Source organism: Coenobita brevimanus, chromosome 97 (assembly GCF_032717465.1).
Source record: "Coenobita brevimanus isolate Jiangsu-jjx chromosome 97, ASM3271746v2, whole genome shotgun sequence".
Lineage (NCBI taxonomy): Eukaryota > Metazoa > Arthropoda > Malacostraca > Decapoda > Coenobitidae > Coenobita > Coenobita brevimanus.
This window is the reverse complement of record NC_137050.1, coordinates 981,515-999,051: the sequence shown is the minus strand read 5'-3', so window position 1 is coordinate 999,051 and position 17,537 is coordinate 981,515. Positions and strand designations below refer to the sequence as shown.

At 43.8% G+C, this 17,537-nt stretch overlaps 1 protein-coding gene across 1 annotated transcript; it reads right to left on the bottom strand.

Moving 5' to 3' along the window:
* Window positions 1-8,031: 8,031 nt before the first annotated feature.
* On the bottom strand, window positions 8,032-16,513 carry LOC145413764 (uncharacterized). The gene is made up of 3 exons (XM_080283419.1): window positions 16,471-16,513; window positions 9,636-9,965; window positions 8,032-8,262 (listed from the first exon to the last, which is right to left on the bottom strand). The coding sequence occupies exons 1-3, from the start codon at window positions 16,474-16,476 to the stop codon at window positions 8,032-8,034; spliced, it is 567 nt and encodes a 188-aa protein (XP_080139545.1). The 5' UTR covers window positions 16,477-16,513.
* Window positions 16,514-17,537: the final 1,024 nt, after the last annotated feature.

Below are 17,537 nucleotides of genomic sequence, written 5' to 3'. Positions count from 1 at the left end.
TTTCCTCTCCTGTCCTTTTCCTCCATCCTTCTCTCATATCCTTTCCCTTCCTCTCTCCTTTCCTTCATTCCTTCCTTCCTTTCCTTCATTCCTCCCCTCCTTTCATTTCCTCTCCCTTCCTCCTTTCTCTTTCCTTCCTCCTGCCATTTCCCTCCCTCCCTCCAACCCTATCCCGTCATCCCGTCTACCTCCCTCCTTCCTATTTTCCTTCACCGTCCTTCCCTCCCCATCCAGCCTTTCTCTCCCTCCCTTCCCCCCCTCTTTCCCTTCTGTCCTTTCGCTCCCTCCCATCCTTTCCTCCCTCCTACCTCCTCCTTCCCTCCCTCCCTTTCTTTCTATCCATCCTTTTAATCTTTATCAAATCCTTTCCTTTCTCGTCCTGTCTTTTTCCTCCTTCCCTCCCTCTCTCCCACCCACCCACCCTTTCCTTCTCTCCCTCCCTGCCTCCCTCCTTCCTTTGTCTCCTCTGCCTAACTCTTTACCTCCATGACCTTCACATAGCTAGACTTTCCAATCATTGCCTCGAGGAGAGAGAGGGAGGGAGGGAGGGAGAAAGGGAGGGAGGGGGAGAAGGGAAGGAGTGTGGTGGGGGGAAAGAGAGAGAGAGAGAGAGAGAGAGACAGACAGACAGACAGACAGACAGACAGACAGAGACAGAGATGAATGCAGAAGTAAGAGAATCAGGTCTATAGTACAGATTGATTCCTTCACTTGATGCCCACTTCGGTATCTTATGTGATGTGGCGAAGGCTCAGTCGGCTGGTGTGGGCGTGAGTGTTGCAGTGGGAGTAGGAGATGAAGAATGATGCAGGGTAGACATTGATAACCCTTCCTGAGCCTCCATGCCATTCTCTCCTCCGCCATCAGGTTGCCTTTCCTCCAGCTCACACTTCCCTTACTTATGTACCTCTTCTCCCCATCCCCCTATCTCATCCTCGGTCTCCTCCTTCCCCTCCTCCCTCAACCTCACTCACAAACACTCGTCTTATCAATCTCATACTCTCATTCTCTCAACGTGGACAACATTCATATTTGAAAGACTTGGATAATATGCATTAATTGTTTGTTGTTGTTGTTGTTACCCCCCAGGCTCATCCAAAACGTGAACTCGCAGACCGCAGACCTATCTTCTCTTGCAGTCACCATCCTCCTTTCAGGGGATAGTGCATGCATTTGGCTTCTTTTTTTTTTTTTTTGGGGGGGGGGGTAGTCTTGCGGGCTTCTAGCATTTGTGTCCTTCCAGAGGCATTAAAAAAATAGTGAGAGGCGTTTCTTTATGAAGGTGCTTGAGCCGCCCAGCTTTATCGGTGTCGCCATGTGAATGCATCCCTGTGTGTGTGTGTGTGTGTGTGTGTGTGTGTGTGTGTGTGTGTGTGTGTGTGTGTGTGTGTGTTATAAAACACACACACACACACACACACACACACACACACACACACACACACACACACACACACACACACACACTCCTTTTGGCTCTAGAGTGCTGCCAGAAAAGTGAGTGAGGAAGGCCAGCTGACCAAATATGCCCCGGGGGAAATTTTATGGGGTTGTCTGAAATTGGCTATAAAGATGTGAAGGGTTTAAGGATAAGGAGGAAAGAGAGAGAGAGAGAGAGAGAGAGAGAGAGGTGAGTGGAAAATTCGAGATTAAGATTGGAGGATAATAGGACGAATGGAGATTGGGAAGGTGGGAACTAAGAGATGTGGAGAGATAGAAGGAAGGAAATTAGGAGAAGAAGAGAAGGGAGGAAACAGAGAGAGAGAGAGGAATGACGATATATGAGGAAAAATAGGGAAGGCACAGAAATGTTTGGGGAAATAAGGAAAGATAAGAGGGTAAAAAAGAAATAAAGAAGGCATAATAAAAAAAAAACAAGTAAAGGAAGAGAAGAACGAAATGAAGGAAGAAGGTAGAAAAACTTAAAGAAATTGGGTAATAGGGAGAGAGGAGACAAGAAAGAGGTGGAAGACTGAAAGAAGGGAGAGAAGGGAGGAAGAAAGGAGAGGAGTTGGGGGTGGGGTCAGGGTGAGAAGATGCTCCAGCGGAAAAGCCACACATGCTTTCTCTAATCTCACTTTCTCACTTTTAATGCTTTCTCTCAGCCGCTTAGCGTTCTCTCTCTCTCTCTCTCTCTCTCTCTCTCTCTTTCTTTCCATATATCAGCTCCCTCACTTTCCCTCCCGTTTTTCTCGTATCACTCGTCTCTCACTCTTATTCCTTTCACTCTTCGTTCATCATCTTCCTCTCACTCTCCTCCTTCCCTTTTCCTCCATCTTCTCCTTCCCTTTTTCGTCATCGTTTTCTCTCTCTATATCTTTCCTACAATACCATTCTCCTTTTGTTTCTCATGTTTTCTTTCCTCTTTTCCCTTAGTCTCTTCTGTCAGCAAATCAGTTCCTCACCTCCCTTGTACCTGTTTACTTCCTGTTTCTGTATTTTGCCTGTCTCTGTATTCACCTTCCTTCCAACCCTTCTTTCTTTCCTTGTCTCTCCCTCCCTCACCCTTCTATACTGTTCCATCTAAGTCCGTCTCAGTTCCCCCTCCATTTCTCCTCCCGTCTCCTGTCTTTCCATCCCTTTCCTTTCAACCTTCTCTCCATACATCATCCCCTCTCACCTTCCCTCCAACCTCTCTTTCTCTGCCTCCGTCTCCTTTTCTCCTGTTTTCCCTTGACCTTCTTCCTACTTTCTTCCTCCCTTTCATCTCCCATCTCTCCCTCCCTCTTTCTACACCCTTTCTCTCCATACATCACCCTCCTCACCTTCCCTCCAGCCCTTCTTTCTCTCCTGTCTCCACCACCTTCTCTGAATGAGGGCCCCTAGCGCGGCATCTCTCTATAAACCTGGCCCTAATATACCCCAGGCCACCTAATGTATTGTACGTGAATAGCGCTAAATTATCGTACTTCTGACATAACGAATTCGCTATAGACACTTCGCCCTGGATCATTACACGCATTTTCTTCGTAATAAAAGGTATGGTTCATTACGGTAGCCGCGGTATAGGTAAGAGGTGATTATTGGAAAGGGAGATTTTGTTGTTCAGTAATGAAGACAAATCGGGTTCTTGGTTCCCAAGGCTGTGTCCATTGTTCATAGGCTTCATCTTGGTTTATTATTATTATTATTATTGTTATTATTATTATTACTACTACTACTATTATCCAGTCATTTTGGGAAGTTAGAGATTTTACGACCGTTTGAAAATCACCTGCTGAAAAATAATCTGAAATGTTATATAAGGAGAAATAGACTTTCCTTATGGGCTATACTCAAGTAGTAAAAACGAATATCAGTTGGTGGTGTATTGATTTTTCTTTCTCAGGTCCAGGCAATGACAGATGTTAGAGAGCGTCACTGATTCCTGAAAACGTATGAAAATAACATGACGTGTTAAAGCTAAATAACTTTGGATAAGTTATTCTAGTCAAATAATAAGTATACACCGAATACACGCCGATATCAGATAAGGGTGTATTGATTTTGCTGTTGGTTTTCTCGTAAATTCTCAAGTTCGGATGTGTCGTGTGTCAAGCAGGTGCACGTAACTTCAAGCAGGAGCACGTAACTAATAGATATATGAACGTTACACCAAACCTGCATTACCAATGGAAAATATGGGAAATGACAGTCACATAAGGTTAATGATGTCTAAGGCCCTTATAACTTAGACGATATTATACCAAACTTAGATAACCAGATAACTAGCACAAAAAAGGGTGACTCAACTTTCTAAATCTTATATATTTTAGGTATTACACAAGTATGAAAGAATTACCAAGAAATAGGTTGCTTATTGAATGTTTCTAAGTCGCAACTCTAGGCGACATGACAGCAAGCCCCGATGACCAAATGAGAAACGACCCTCACAAAAGGTTGACTAATAACGCCCGTTAAATCTGAAATAACTTTGAGGATAATGATATATATAGACGTTTATGTGCTGAGCCTCCTTTCCTTCCCTGCCTGCCCTAATGTGGTTAATATGCCTGATCTGATTTATTGGTCATTAAAAGTGATGGGTGAGTGGGGTGCGGAGGTGTGGTGATTCATATGGTGGTGTGGTGTGGTATGATGTGGCGTGGTGTGTGGTTTGGTGTGATGGTGTGGTTTCTGTGATCATGTGGTGTGGTATTGTGGTGTAGCGTACTGGTTCGTGAGGTGGTGACCCGTTTGGTGTGGGGATACGTGTTAAAATGGGGATATGGTGATGATGTCCCTTGTCTGGCGTCGTGACCAGTGTAAGGACAGGTGTGGTAATATTAGTGAGGTGTATGAGGTGGTGTAGTGAGATGTGAGGGGTGGTGTAGTGAGCCGTGATGGGTGGTGTGGTGCGTTATGAGGAGTGGTGTGATAAGGTGTGGGGCGTGGTGTGCTGTGGTGTGGTGTGAGAGATGGTGTAGTGATGTGTGGAGGGTGTTATGGCCAGGTATGAGGATTGGCATGGTGAGATGTGAGGGGTAATTTGGTGAGGCATGGTGTGGGGGTTTTGTGGTGTGGTGTGGTACGGTATGAGGCGTGGTGTGGTGAATATAGACGTTACCCCAGCATCCATCACTCTCACTCCACGTCATGAATCAGCAGAGGAGCAGGTGGACGGGGGGAAAGGATTGGCGTCTCATGTAGGGCCTAATCCTACTCTCATGTTGACTCGAGAGAAATTGATAGGACTTGACCCTTTCTTTTCCGCGACGCCTTTACGCTTTATAATCTGGCTCACGTTTTGCTGCTACATTTAACAGAGAAGGAACCCTTATGGCAAAATGGGTTAAAAGCAGTCTCCGCTAAGCCTTTCAGAACAATGGCGTTTTATTTTCCATTCAAGCTAAAACCAGTCGATATTAAGTAGCTTTTCGATGGATGTCTGTGACTGAAGTGGTTAAGTACGAAGTGGTTCATGTATAACTCTCCTCTGCCACTCCGCTGGTGAGTTTCTGGGTAGAATGCTGTGTACGGACCACTTGTATTTAATTTCTTCAGGCCCCTTTTTAGGTCAGGCAGTAAGCAAGCCGGTACACCTGTGTTCGGTAAACCATGCACTAACGGTACTGAGTTCTTTGATAAAATCCCAGAAGGGAGACGTTTTGGGGATATTGATTCGTTTGTATCGTGTACAAATACTCCAACATGCTTGCATGCGTCGGTCTTGGTTGCTTAATCATCTGACCCTGATTATTTATACTGCAGTGTTGTTCGTCCGCTGGCAAGCATGATAGGTGGCTAAATACAGTCGGCCCATAAAATGTGATTCAGATGTAGGAGTATCCATCTTAGTTTTATCATCATGGAGGTGTTATTCCATGCCACCACGTAGTGACATAGATGTCAACGTAGTGGCAGTAGGTAGCAGGTCCTAAGTTGTCTTGCAGTACCTGATTTTCAGTCACACCTGTAGAATGCTGCAGTGGTCTGTATGTGGGGTAGGATTGTTAGAGGGAGTGATAAAGTAACTGTGAGGTTTGTGGAAGCAGACGTAGTATAATGGAGAAGGCAGACCAAGCTTTGTTAAAATGATGTGGCCATATGGAGAGAATGCATGATGAGACACTGATTAGAGAGAGAGAGAGAGAGAGAGAGACGGAGGATGCTAGTGAGAATAAGGAAAGAAGACCAAGAAGAAGGTGGAAGGATAATGTTAGATTTTGAGGAATAATGGTCTGAGCATTCGAAAGTTTGAAAGTAATATATGGACCTGAGCTGACTGGAATAAAGGCATGAAGTTGTAGGGCGTGTGTGGCATGTAGATGACCACGTAAAACTATTCCTTCCTTTGGATGTGCATTGTTGGTGGAAATTTAGTGTGGATTTGCCTGTCCACGCTATCAAATTTCAAATCATCATGTGTTATCTTCATTATGTAAAACTAATATTTACTCACATCCTCATTTCTAATCTTATACTGCTTAAAAGGCAAAAGAAATTATTTACCTCGTTGAATATGCTCTCGAACAGTGGTGGCAGTTCATTGTCCGTGTACATGCCGTCAGTTTTCGAGTCATATGTCTCTTTGCCACCCTGTTCTCTGCCATCAGACCTCCCTTCATGCATTTCCAGCCCTCTAGCTATCGGCTTCATCCCATGATCTCATCCTCGGTCTCTCCCCCCCCCTCCCCCTCCGTATCAATCGCATATAACCTCCATGTCAGTCTCTTATTCTTTATTTTCTGTCACCAGGCCACAACATCATGCATCGATCCTGGTCACGTCAGCCAGTCTGTAGCACACCACAGTCCTTGTCTACGTTGATAGCTAAAAAGGGTCCAAGCAGAGCAAAAACTGTTGCCCCCCCCCAAAAAAAAAAAAAAAAAAAAAAAAAAAAACTGATAATAAAGTCGATTTGGTATCCATCTTCCATTCTTAAGTCAAGTCACTCTGATACCAAGAATTCATAACTTATATTGGTCAGTAGATACAAAGATTAGTGTATTGTTTTTATTTATTTCTTTGTACAATCCACTAACAAGCTAATTGGTATACGAAGGATAGAAATAGATATAACAATCATAAGTTCAGCCACTGTCACATTCATTTCAGTCATTCACAGCTTTAAATTGGAACAGTAAGGAAGATCTTGGAAAAATAAATTCAATTCATAAACCTCTTTGCCAAGCCATCCAGGTGCGAGAATCGAGAGGAGCGTTTAATTTCGTCAGCCCAATGACTTTTTTTTTTTTTTGTCATTAGTTTCGGTACTGAGAGGCGATTTTTATAATTAAGATTATTGTTTTTTTTTTAGAGATCTTTTATTGGTGAAGAAATTTAGGCTGTACTGTAAGCCCTCTGGTTCGAAACATCTCGAGCGAATTAAAATTATTTGGAGGCGATAAAAATAAAATATATAAAAGGAAGGACTAAAGGAATGATGTGATTGGTGTAGATATGACGTCATGAGTCGATAGGAATGACGTAGATTCTGTTCTTTGGGGAGTATGACGTGACCAGGGAGAACTATCAGAAAAATGTCCAAAATTTTTTGTTTTTATTGTTTTGTTTTGTTTTCGATATAACAAACAGTTTTCATAAAGCGCCCAAATGCCCATTTATATGAGAATAATACTGTGCATAGTGTAATTAGGCCCGCAAATAGGAACGGAATAATACTTGTATATTTATTTCTGTTTAGGTTTAGAAAAAATAGTAGCCTTATCAACTCAGCCTAAATCGTCCTTCCATTTACCCTGATTTACTTAGTGTACGCGTATGCCTAATCCGTCTTTAACTTACGTCGCATTAATCAGTCAGTATTCGGTTCGTTCGCAAGACTAAACCTAAATCAGCCGTACCAGCAACGAGAGAGCTCACACGTACCCATTCCATCCTGTCATCTTATGTAGCGTTTTACTTCACCGGGAATCTTTATGTACAAATTATCCGAATAATTTGTCTTAAAGGTTTATACAAGATTAACTGCGCTTCGCTAAATGCACCCACACTCACGTCAACAGAACCATCCACACATAGAGTCGAGGCAGAAATTTTAAGGAACATAACACTTGTCACTTTCATGCCCGCTAAGCGTAATCTTTCGTAACACGGAGCCACCTCACGCTCCCCATAAGCAACCCCTACAATCAGAAACTCCCTTTTTTATTATTTATTTATTTATGTACCTCCTTATTTATATATGTATTTATTTTATACTCGCCCTCTGTAGATCTTTTTATTTAGCTGAGTAAGGCACTCTTATTGAAGAATTTGAAAAAGGCTGTGCGGTATCTGCTTCAGCTTCTCAAGCTTGGAAAGGCCCCCTAAATAGAATAAGTGCTTATGGAAATAACAAAAAAAATGAAACTGAAAACGTTATTTTTTAGGGGGATAGCCACAGCCCCTGAAATCATCGTCAAAATGTTCATCATCATCATCATCATCACCGGAAAGGCTTTATCTGATTTTAGGGATTCACCAGATCAGAAGTTACTGTCGCCGAAATCATCATCATCATCATCGTAGGAAAGGCGTTATCTGATCGTAGGGGTTAACCAGATATGATGAAGTTGATCGTCGAAATCATCACCACCATCCCCGTCCTTAATTCGCCGGCTCGTAGAACACCTCAGCCCGATACCCGTTGACTGGATCGGCTGTGAATCGGACGGTCTGTATCCGGTTGTCTGGCAGGAGCACCGAATACTCGCCGGTGACGTCCTTGCCATCGCTGTCCTCTACGTGGTTGAAGATGTTGCCGCTCTCAGGGTCCGACACGCCCCAGTTGATATTGTACGGCATAGGCATCATCGTGGTGGTGGTTGGCCCGCCCGGCTTGTGGGAGGGAAGAAGGAGAAGGATTAGAAACAGGCTAGAGGGAATAGGAACACGCTAGAGGGATTAGAAACACGCTAGAGGGATTAGAAACACGCTAGAGGGATTAGAAACACGCTAGGGAGGGAGGGGCAACTTGGTGGTATTAGCTGGCTTGTCTGGCTTGTGGGAGAAAAGGAAAATTAAATAAAAAACACTTACACTACTGGGAAATATAGAGTGATGTGGTTCGATGATCCATCTGGCTTGTGGGAAGAAAAGGATAATTAAAATTAAAAAGAAAGCAATATTGGGAGAGGTGTGTTATGATCGTGGTGGCAGGAGTCGGCCCACCAGCCTATGTGAAGTGGAGAAGGAAATTAAAAACAGTCAAAGTAGGGGTAAAGGTTGTGAAATATAGCTCAGTTGATATTTTGTGGCATTGGCATCGTAGCGATATTGGAAGATGATCGCCTGTCTTGCGTGTGGGGAGGAAGGAATGAAGTAAATCGCGAGAGAAAAATCAAGCTCTCATTCTTCAACGATAAAAACTGGAGCACGCATGAGATGTCTTTCTCAAATCGTCTGTTAGTAGAACAACCATAATTACAGTGTCATTCTAGTGAGAGGGTTAAAGTGAAAACCTGGTTATCAGGATCATGGAAGTTAGATTATATGATGATATGAATTGGAGATTTCACAGAGTACAGGAAATCCAAAGCATGGAGGATATAATTTCGAAAGTGCATGAATGTCGGCTGTGGTTTCATATCCTTTGAGAAACCAGAAAATGTGCAGGCGATTACTTTGTGTATTTTGATCAAGGAATGTGATATTGTGCGCTCTTTTTCATTAATGGTGAAAAACAATAATGACTAAACCTCTTCACCCAACGGACGTCTTTCATACAGTATTTTGGCTTCCCTCAAACTACTTTACTAAACCTGGGGGTGACTTCGTACTCGGCAGGCCAGATGCTGCCTCCAATTCCCCCATCAGAATAAAAGATCTCCGTTAACTTGAACTGAATCGTCTCGAGGCAGCAAAAACAAACTAAAAGAAATGTTTATTGCTTAATATCTTCGGGAGGTTGCAAGAATAATATTAACAACCCCATAAACAGACTGAGAATGTTAAGAGAAATTAATCATTTGAGAAAATAATAGCACTCCTCTTTTGGGTCATTTCCCTCTTTCAGTGTTCAGTCTGTGCTGGGGAGGGACGCCTTCATGGGATGGCAATGGACAAACAGTGCCAGGTTATGCAAACGTCTTATCTCCTTCTCAATCCCCTGAAAAGCGGATGGTGGACTGCAGAAAAAGGGCAGCCTCAGCCTACAGTCCACCAGGTTCACGTTGAGATATGCCTGGGATCACAACAAGAACAAAACTTACCACAATAACATCCACGACTGGAACGTTTCCTGAGGGTACCACCCTGTCTTCGGGTGGTGGGAGGTAGCCGCTGGGGGGTGGGGGTGGTGGGGTGGTGGTCGTGGTCGTTGTAGTAGTGGTGGTAGGTGGGGTAGTAACTGGGACTTCTACGGAAGGGAGTTCGTAGAGACCAGAAGGCACTGGAGGGGGTTCGTAGTTGTAGCCTGAGAGCGTCTGCGGGAGGGCGGCGAGGGGGTCGTTGTGTTGGTGGTCGTGGTGGTGGTGGAGGCCGTCTAGCTTGGCAGGAGCGGCCATTGCTCCCGCTGCCAGGGCGGCCATGAGTGTGATGACCTGCAGAGAGAGATTTGGATTTAAAGATGTGGGTTTTTTAAATACGTGATTGATAAGGAGCTGCTGGATTTTGAAGGAAACACCTTAGTATGAAAGTGGAATAATAATAATAGTAATCATCATCATCATCATCATCCGGACCTCCTTTCCCACCCTAGGGCAGGGTGAGGAGTAGCAGTGTCCAGACAGCCCAAATTTGCCCAATCCAATAATAATAATAATAATAATAATAATAATAACTAATAGCAAACAGCAGCAAGACACATGGTAGACTTTTATAGTTGATTTGTTTGTATAACTGTGAAGATGGACATAACAGAAAAAATTTATAAACTGAATGTATGATAAGGGAAGTTTTCTTGATAGTGCAGCTGTTGTAGCTGGTGGAGTTAGGCAGTTTTATGGTACATAGACATCATCATTCATCTTCTAACAACATTCTAGCCTAGAATCTAACTCGCATTACAGTTACACACTTACGACTCCCACCCTTCCACACCTGCTCCTACTCCCTGCCTTTAACTCCATCACCAGTAACTATAGTCCATTTCAGAATTAAAATTATACAGTAGTTACAGGTGATGAGGTTAGAAAGTGGGAGTATTGGCAGGTGTGGAAGGGTGTGAATCGTGGCCAAGCATAATTCTGATCTGGGTTGTGAGATCTGGAGCCCCCTTCCCCATTTTGTCATTGAGGACATGAATCAAAGGAGTAAGGACGGCCTGCGAACAGTTACCATAAATGATAAAGTAGTTGATAGGAACTGTGACAACTTTGGAACTTAGAGCACATGAAGAAACATTATTATTTATAGTGTTTTTTTTAGGCAAGTGACCGATTAGCCTTTTTTATCAGAGAATGTCTTTTATTGGTTAATTATTGCTTCCCTCAGGCAATTTTACGAAAATCAAAAGATGTCTTGAATATAAGATTTTAACGAAAAGTCTTAAACTGTGAAGCGATCAACCCATAACTGCTAAAGTTTCATTAGACAGACAAAATAGGACTAATGTTAGTGTGAATAGAATTAATTAGTGTGTCCTTTCTTTTTTTTCTTAGTCTTTTACCTCCTTCCCCCATCCTTCCTCTGCCCCTTCCATTTCCTCCTTCTCATCTACCTCCTCCATTTCCACTTCCCTTTTCGTTGTTCTCCTCCTCCTCCTCCTCCTCCTTCCTTTGTTTCCATTTTCATCCTTTTCATCCTTCCTTTTGGTCCTTGTATTCCTCACCCTCCTTTTCTTCTTTCTTCTCCGCTTTCCATTTCCTTCTGCTCCTTTTCTTCCTCTTCTTCTTGTTTCTCCTCCTCCACTCACCACCATTCCTGACTGACCGGAAGAGCTTGACAGACCACCAGCCCCTCCAGACATTCCACCCTAATTGTCACTCACCTGCCCTCCACCTCACCTGTATTTGGTCGGCCCAGGTAGGAGACCACAGGACCAGCTGAGAGGAAGGGTTGATATGAAAACTGATCTTTTATGCTCGTGTAACCTGTCTAATTAAGTGCTTTGCTATCTGCTTTTCCCCTTTCAGTCCGGTGATACAGTTTTAATGTTATTTTAATGTAATTTTCCTACGTGCCAAACCCCTCACGTCATCATTTTGGCACTAAGATAATACGTTCAAATTAAATATTAGCTGGAACTGTGTCATTCAGGAGTGTTTTCATGGCGCGTCAGTGGGTATGTGGAAGACGAGGGTTTTTACCTATTCACATTATCAAACTGCACCCTGTCTGTTTAAGATCGAACTCGCATTCTCTCGGACAGCATATAATTCCTCTAACCACTCTCTTTTATGGTATTTATGCGCAATCAGTAAAATATATAATAGTGGATGAGGTAGTGGTTCAATAAGTTCACGAGATTGCCGTCCACTGTGTAATAATTCCTATTTATATATTCAAATTGCACATACTGTATTTTTTCCTTTACTTAACCTAGACATATTTAAAGATAGTAATAGATTCACAGAACGTTTCCGTATATATGATTTTTAGAGGACCGGGTTTTCTTTATAAATTTGAAAGCACGTTAATCTACGAAATGGTGATTAATGTATTGTAGGCAGATTGACGTTAAAAAAGTATGACTCATAGATTAGCAGAGGTGTGTAGATAAAATAGCAACACACACACACACACACACACACACACACACACACACACACACACACACACACACACACACACACACACACATTCTGGTTAATCTGTAGTTACAAAACATTCAAGATGGAGAGATGCCAATTTTAGACCAAGTTAGAGTAAAAAGGGTACAGAAGCTACAGTCAGTTGCATCCAATAACGTTCTCAGGCTAAAGGGGTTATGTGAAGTCGGGGAAAAAGTCCATAATTTCACCTTTTAACTACTCACTTTTCTCTGCTGGCTAGTATACCTAAGCTTAAGGAGGCTTGGTATTAATCTACTGTCGACCGATGATTCTTGGTGATACGATGCGTCAGGGAGGAAAGAGACGGACGTGCTTTAAGTGTAAAGTAGACGCAATAGAGTAATAGAAATTTTCCCCTGCCTCAACTCCCCTCCCTCCCCCAGTGCAAGGTAACTGGCCAAGGATGCTAAGAGGCTGGGAGATGAAGGCTGATGAGAGGAAGATTACATGGTGAGGATGCTGGTGGATGGACGGACAGATAAGTGGGTAGATGCAGTGGCCTCTCTGTCCCCCCGTCAGTAAATAGGTAGATAAATTAGATAAAGTGGCCTCTTAACCTCCTCTTTAGCAAGTGCGTGGATAAGTTGGTGGATAAATGTGTACCCTTCAGTTATCAAGTTATCGACCCTGTTTAGTTAGGCAGTAGTTCCACAAGCACTGATTATACTGACTGGGGGATGATACGCGAATAATTAATCCATGGAAAAGTGTAATGATGAAGGATCTCTCTCTCTCTCTCTCTCTCTCTCTCTCTCTCTCTCTCTCTCTCTCTCTCTCTCTCTCTCTCTCTCTCTCACACACACACACACACACACACACACACACACACACACACACACACACACACACACACACACACACACACACACACACACATTGCCTATCAGTTCACCCACTCACTGTTGCATACATTCATAATTATATTCAGACAATCAGGTATTCAGTACCTTACCCTCCATCCCGTCCCTCTAACCTGCCAGCTGCCCACAGCACCTGATAGCATAAAGATTGGACAGCAGGATAAAGATTAGGCAATAGGATAATGATTGGGCTGTAGAATAAAGCTAGTTAAAGTCATCAGCAAGAATATATTGCAAAGAAAAGCCACCAGTATACAGAGAACCTTATTGTAGATTATTTTTAGATGCTTTACAACGAGAGGTCTTCTTAAAGTTCAATGTAGGAGTCGGCCGATAGCAAGAATAAAATATGAGACCAGAGTATTTTTAAAGCTTACCCGATCAGTTTGGTTATGTCCTTTCCATTCATTGTCACCAAACGATTTTACATCTTAGGAGGGCTATGTCGTACTTAAGGTGCTAGATACTTATATGAACGAATCCCTTAAACCCAAAAAGGCAATCCTTAAGTTTAAGAAAATTCTTTGGAGTCAGCGAGAGTATAATGGAAAAGACGTCATGGGTCTGAAGGAATTAAAATGATCCAAGACGCCATTATAGTCAAGTGGCAAATATTTCCCGGTCTGAAATGATGGGTTTCCTCTATATAACAACGTCTTGTCTTTGTCTCCGTAACTAATTTTATCATTGTGGAGTAACTTTGACAGATTTCCTTTATTATGCAACTTTCAATTCTTTCACTCTACCTCTTTTGTCTGATTGCGTCTGTCGTATTCTGTGTTGTTATTTATGCTTCCGTCAACTTTCTCAGGCTTTTCGGGAAACCTCTGGTGACGAAACGGTTGAAGGTCTCCATTAGCCCCCATCACCACGAAACCTCTCACTAAAGATGAATAAAATCGTCCGTCAGTAACAAGGATATAGTGAAGGATTAACGCCGTTGGTCCTGAGGGATTTTTACAGTCTGTACTAGCTTTTTAATTAGGCCTATGAGGACTTGCTGAAGCTGTATACAATCCCTTAGCAGCAACGGAAATACACAGAAGAAGGCGTCGTCACACTGCACCCATCGATCGCCTTAATTCGAGAGACGTCATCACATTGGACTGATCATTCATTTTAATTTTCGAGAGGCGTCACCACACTGAAGGGGTTAAAATCCTGGCCAGAGTGTATACCCCACAGACAGTCAACCGGTCAGACAGTTAGCCAGCCAGTCCATTGCCCACCACCCAGTCCACTGCCCACCACCCAGTCCACCCAACCCTCTCCCTGACAGACCCTTGCTAGTCGGGCCTGAGGGAGACCACTGCCATCTCTCTCACTCACTCTCCCTCTCTCTCTCTCTCTCTCTCTCTCTCTCTCTCTCTCTCTCTCTCTCTCTCTCTCTCTCTCTCTCTCTTTTCTCCACAGATTTTCCTGTCTTGTCAGTGTACTGTCGCGGTCAATAATCCTTTTACACGTCCGGGATAACAAGCAGAGGAAGCGATATTGCAATCCTTTCAGTCTTTTAAATGTTATGGATTAGTTTGATGTCATTAGGCTCTTAGCTTCCAGACAGTGTAAAAGAAACACTGATCACAACTTTACATTCCATTTCCCACTTTGTCTTGCTCCTTTCCAGTCTTGGTCCCACTCTCCCTGCCTCTCTCATCTGTCCTTCCCTTCCCTCCCGGTCCCTCCACTCTCCTGCCCTTTCCTATCTCATCTCTCCTCTACCCACCTCCCATCCTCCCTCCCTCCCTCTCTCTCTACCTCGCTCTCTTATGTGTCCCCTCCGTCCCTCCTACCTTCCTACCTTCTTCAACCTTTCCTAACTCATCTACCCTTTATCTTTTCCTCCTCCCATCCCCATTTCTCTCACTGTTGTTTCTTATCCCTTTTTCTGTATCGCCCTTCTCCTCCCTCTGTCTCCTTCCCTCCCCCCTTTCCCTCCCTCACTTCTCCCCCCTCTCTCTCCATCCCTTCCTTAGGTGCCCCTCCCTTCCCTCCTACCTTCTTCCTCTGCCCTTTCCTAGCTCATCTCTGCTCTACCCCACCCACTCCGTCCTTCCCCGTCCCTCACTCCCTTCTTCCGACCTTCCAGCAACCCCATCCTTGCTTCGAATCCTTCCTCCTCTACACGTTGCCCTCTTACTTGCTTCTTCCATCTTTCCTATTAAATATCTATCTATCCATCCACCTGCCTCTCTATCTATCTATGTCAATGTCGATCAGTCAGTTTATCTATGCGTCTTCATGTTACCTCTGCTTGCACTTTCTCCTCCTCAGTTGCCTTACTCCTTACCTTTCCGCGTGCAAGTCATCATTCTCATTTTTTGCTTTCTCCCTCGCTGTTTCTTTTCCTGGCATACCTATAGTCTCACCAGCTTCCTCTTTCCTCATTTCGTCACCTCTGTCCCCCACCTCTTCTCCTCACCTTTACTTTCCGTTTTTTTCCCCTTGGCTTTCCTCGCTCGTATTTTCTTGTCTTCTCCTTTCCTCTACCCCACCTCCCCTCGTCTCCTCTTACTTTACATTTTCTTATTCAGCATCACCTTTTTTTTTTCATTCTCCTTTGTATCCTCTCTCCCCACAAACCCTCCATTCCACCTTCTTTCCATTTTTTTCCTCCATTTTCTCACTTTCCTCACATTTTCTCTACAATATCCTTGTCCCCCTACTCCCACTTCTCCCCCCCACCTCGTCTCCTACTCTCGTGACTCCTCCTCTCTCCTATCCAGACTAAATCTTAAAAAGGATTGAATTTCGGTCTTATGGGTGATACAGAATATTTCCCTGGAAGTAGCTGAATAATAGAATTTCTCTATTAATGGAGTTTCGTATATAAACAAAAAGACATCCGTTGTTTCATCAAAATATTCATAAATTTTCGTTATGTTCAATGAATATAGGGAGTAGTGTAAATCAGAATTAATTTGTGAAGTCAGCGGTACTTTTTAATTTGCTTCATAAAACGATAGACTTTTTATGGTGGGGGAGGGGGGGAGGGAGATGAAATTTCGAATAAAACCATGCTAAGTATCTTGCCAGGTGTCTAGCACTGCCTCAACCCGGAATCGTATAAGGAAGTGCAAGAATATTTAAGATAATGATAATAGCTCAAGTTTGCAAAGCAGGTTGTTAATACGTTGTGTGTGTGTGTGTGTGTGTGTGTGTGTGTGTGTGTGTGTGTGTGTGTGTGTGTGTGTGTGTTTACCAATTTTTTTCCACTTGTAGTAAACAGAATTTGGGCTGAACTTGTATTATTCTGTCTCTGTATCTACATTTATCCAGTCTGTGTCTGTGCATATGGTGTGATACTTAAATAAGATATGTGCATGTGCATAATGTACCACAGTATTAATATGTGTGAAGATGTGTAACGAGATGAAAAAATGTTCAGAAGAAAAAATGTTCAAATAAGGTTACGGCCACAAATCCACTTGCCTCGATGTTCACTCTCACTCGCTCACTCTCACACTCACTCTCACCTTCATCTCGGCTGGTGGTGAGTGTGTGGGCTCTCCCTCTCTACGCTCACTCCTCGACTGCCTCTGTCCCTCGTCCCTGCCCCTTATATACCGCAGTCCCCCCTTCTCCCCCACTCTCCTGTCCTGCCCCCACTTAGAGGTCGTCCGCTATAGCCAGCACTTAGGGGGTGGGAGAGATAGTGAGGGGGAGAGATGAGGAGGAGGGGGAGCTGGGGAGGGGGGGAGATGAAATGAGATGAGGGGAGGAGAGGGAAATGAGAGGATGGGAGGGGAGAGATGCGAGCAGGAAGGAAATGGGGAGGAGAGGATGGGGAAGGGGAGAGGGAAGATGAGGAGTGGGGGGATAGGGATGGGGAGGGGATAGATAAAGGGAGGGGAGAAGGGGAGAAGAGGAAGAGAGGGACAGACACGAGAAGGAGAGAGAGGAGAGATAAGGGAAGGGATGGAGATTAGGAAGGGGGGAAAGGGAAGAACTAGGGAAGCTGTAGATGAGAAGAGGGGGAATGGGAAGGTAGGGAAGGAAAGAGCTGAGGAAGTGTTAAGGGGGAAGGGAAAGAATAGGGATGGTGAGTGGGAGAGATAGGGATTGGGAGAGGTGTGGATGAGTATAGATGGTGAGGGGGAACATGAGGTAATTGAGTGGGAGAGCTTGGGATGTCATGTGAGGGGAGAGGGAGGGGAAGGGTAGGCAGGTGGAGAAGTGTAGCTAAGAAAGTGGAGGTATGTGAAGGGGAGGTGGAGTATTTTGAGACATGGAAGTGTGGATGAAGATGTGGAGAAAAAAAAAAAACAGTTGTAGGTCTAGAAGGTAGCATGAGAAACAAGCAATGGTTAAGAAAGAAAGTAAGGTGGAATTCTTTTATGGCCGAAACGAAGGACGGAGGAAGTAAGATGAGCTAAGAGCATAGTGAGAGGTTAAAAAAAATCCTAGAATTCCCTAAGACAGTAGTGAAAGGCAAAAATATTATCCTAGACACATGGCAGTGGGAGATTAATGGGCGAGATGAAGGGAAGTGACCCATGCTTTTGAAAGGAACGATGGGAGGAAAGGTGATGATGGGTGGGGG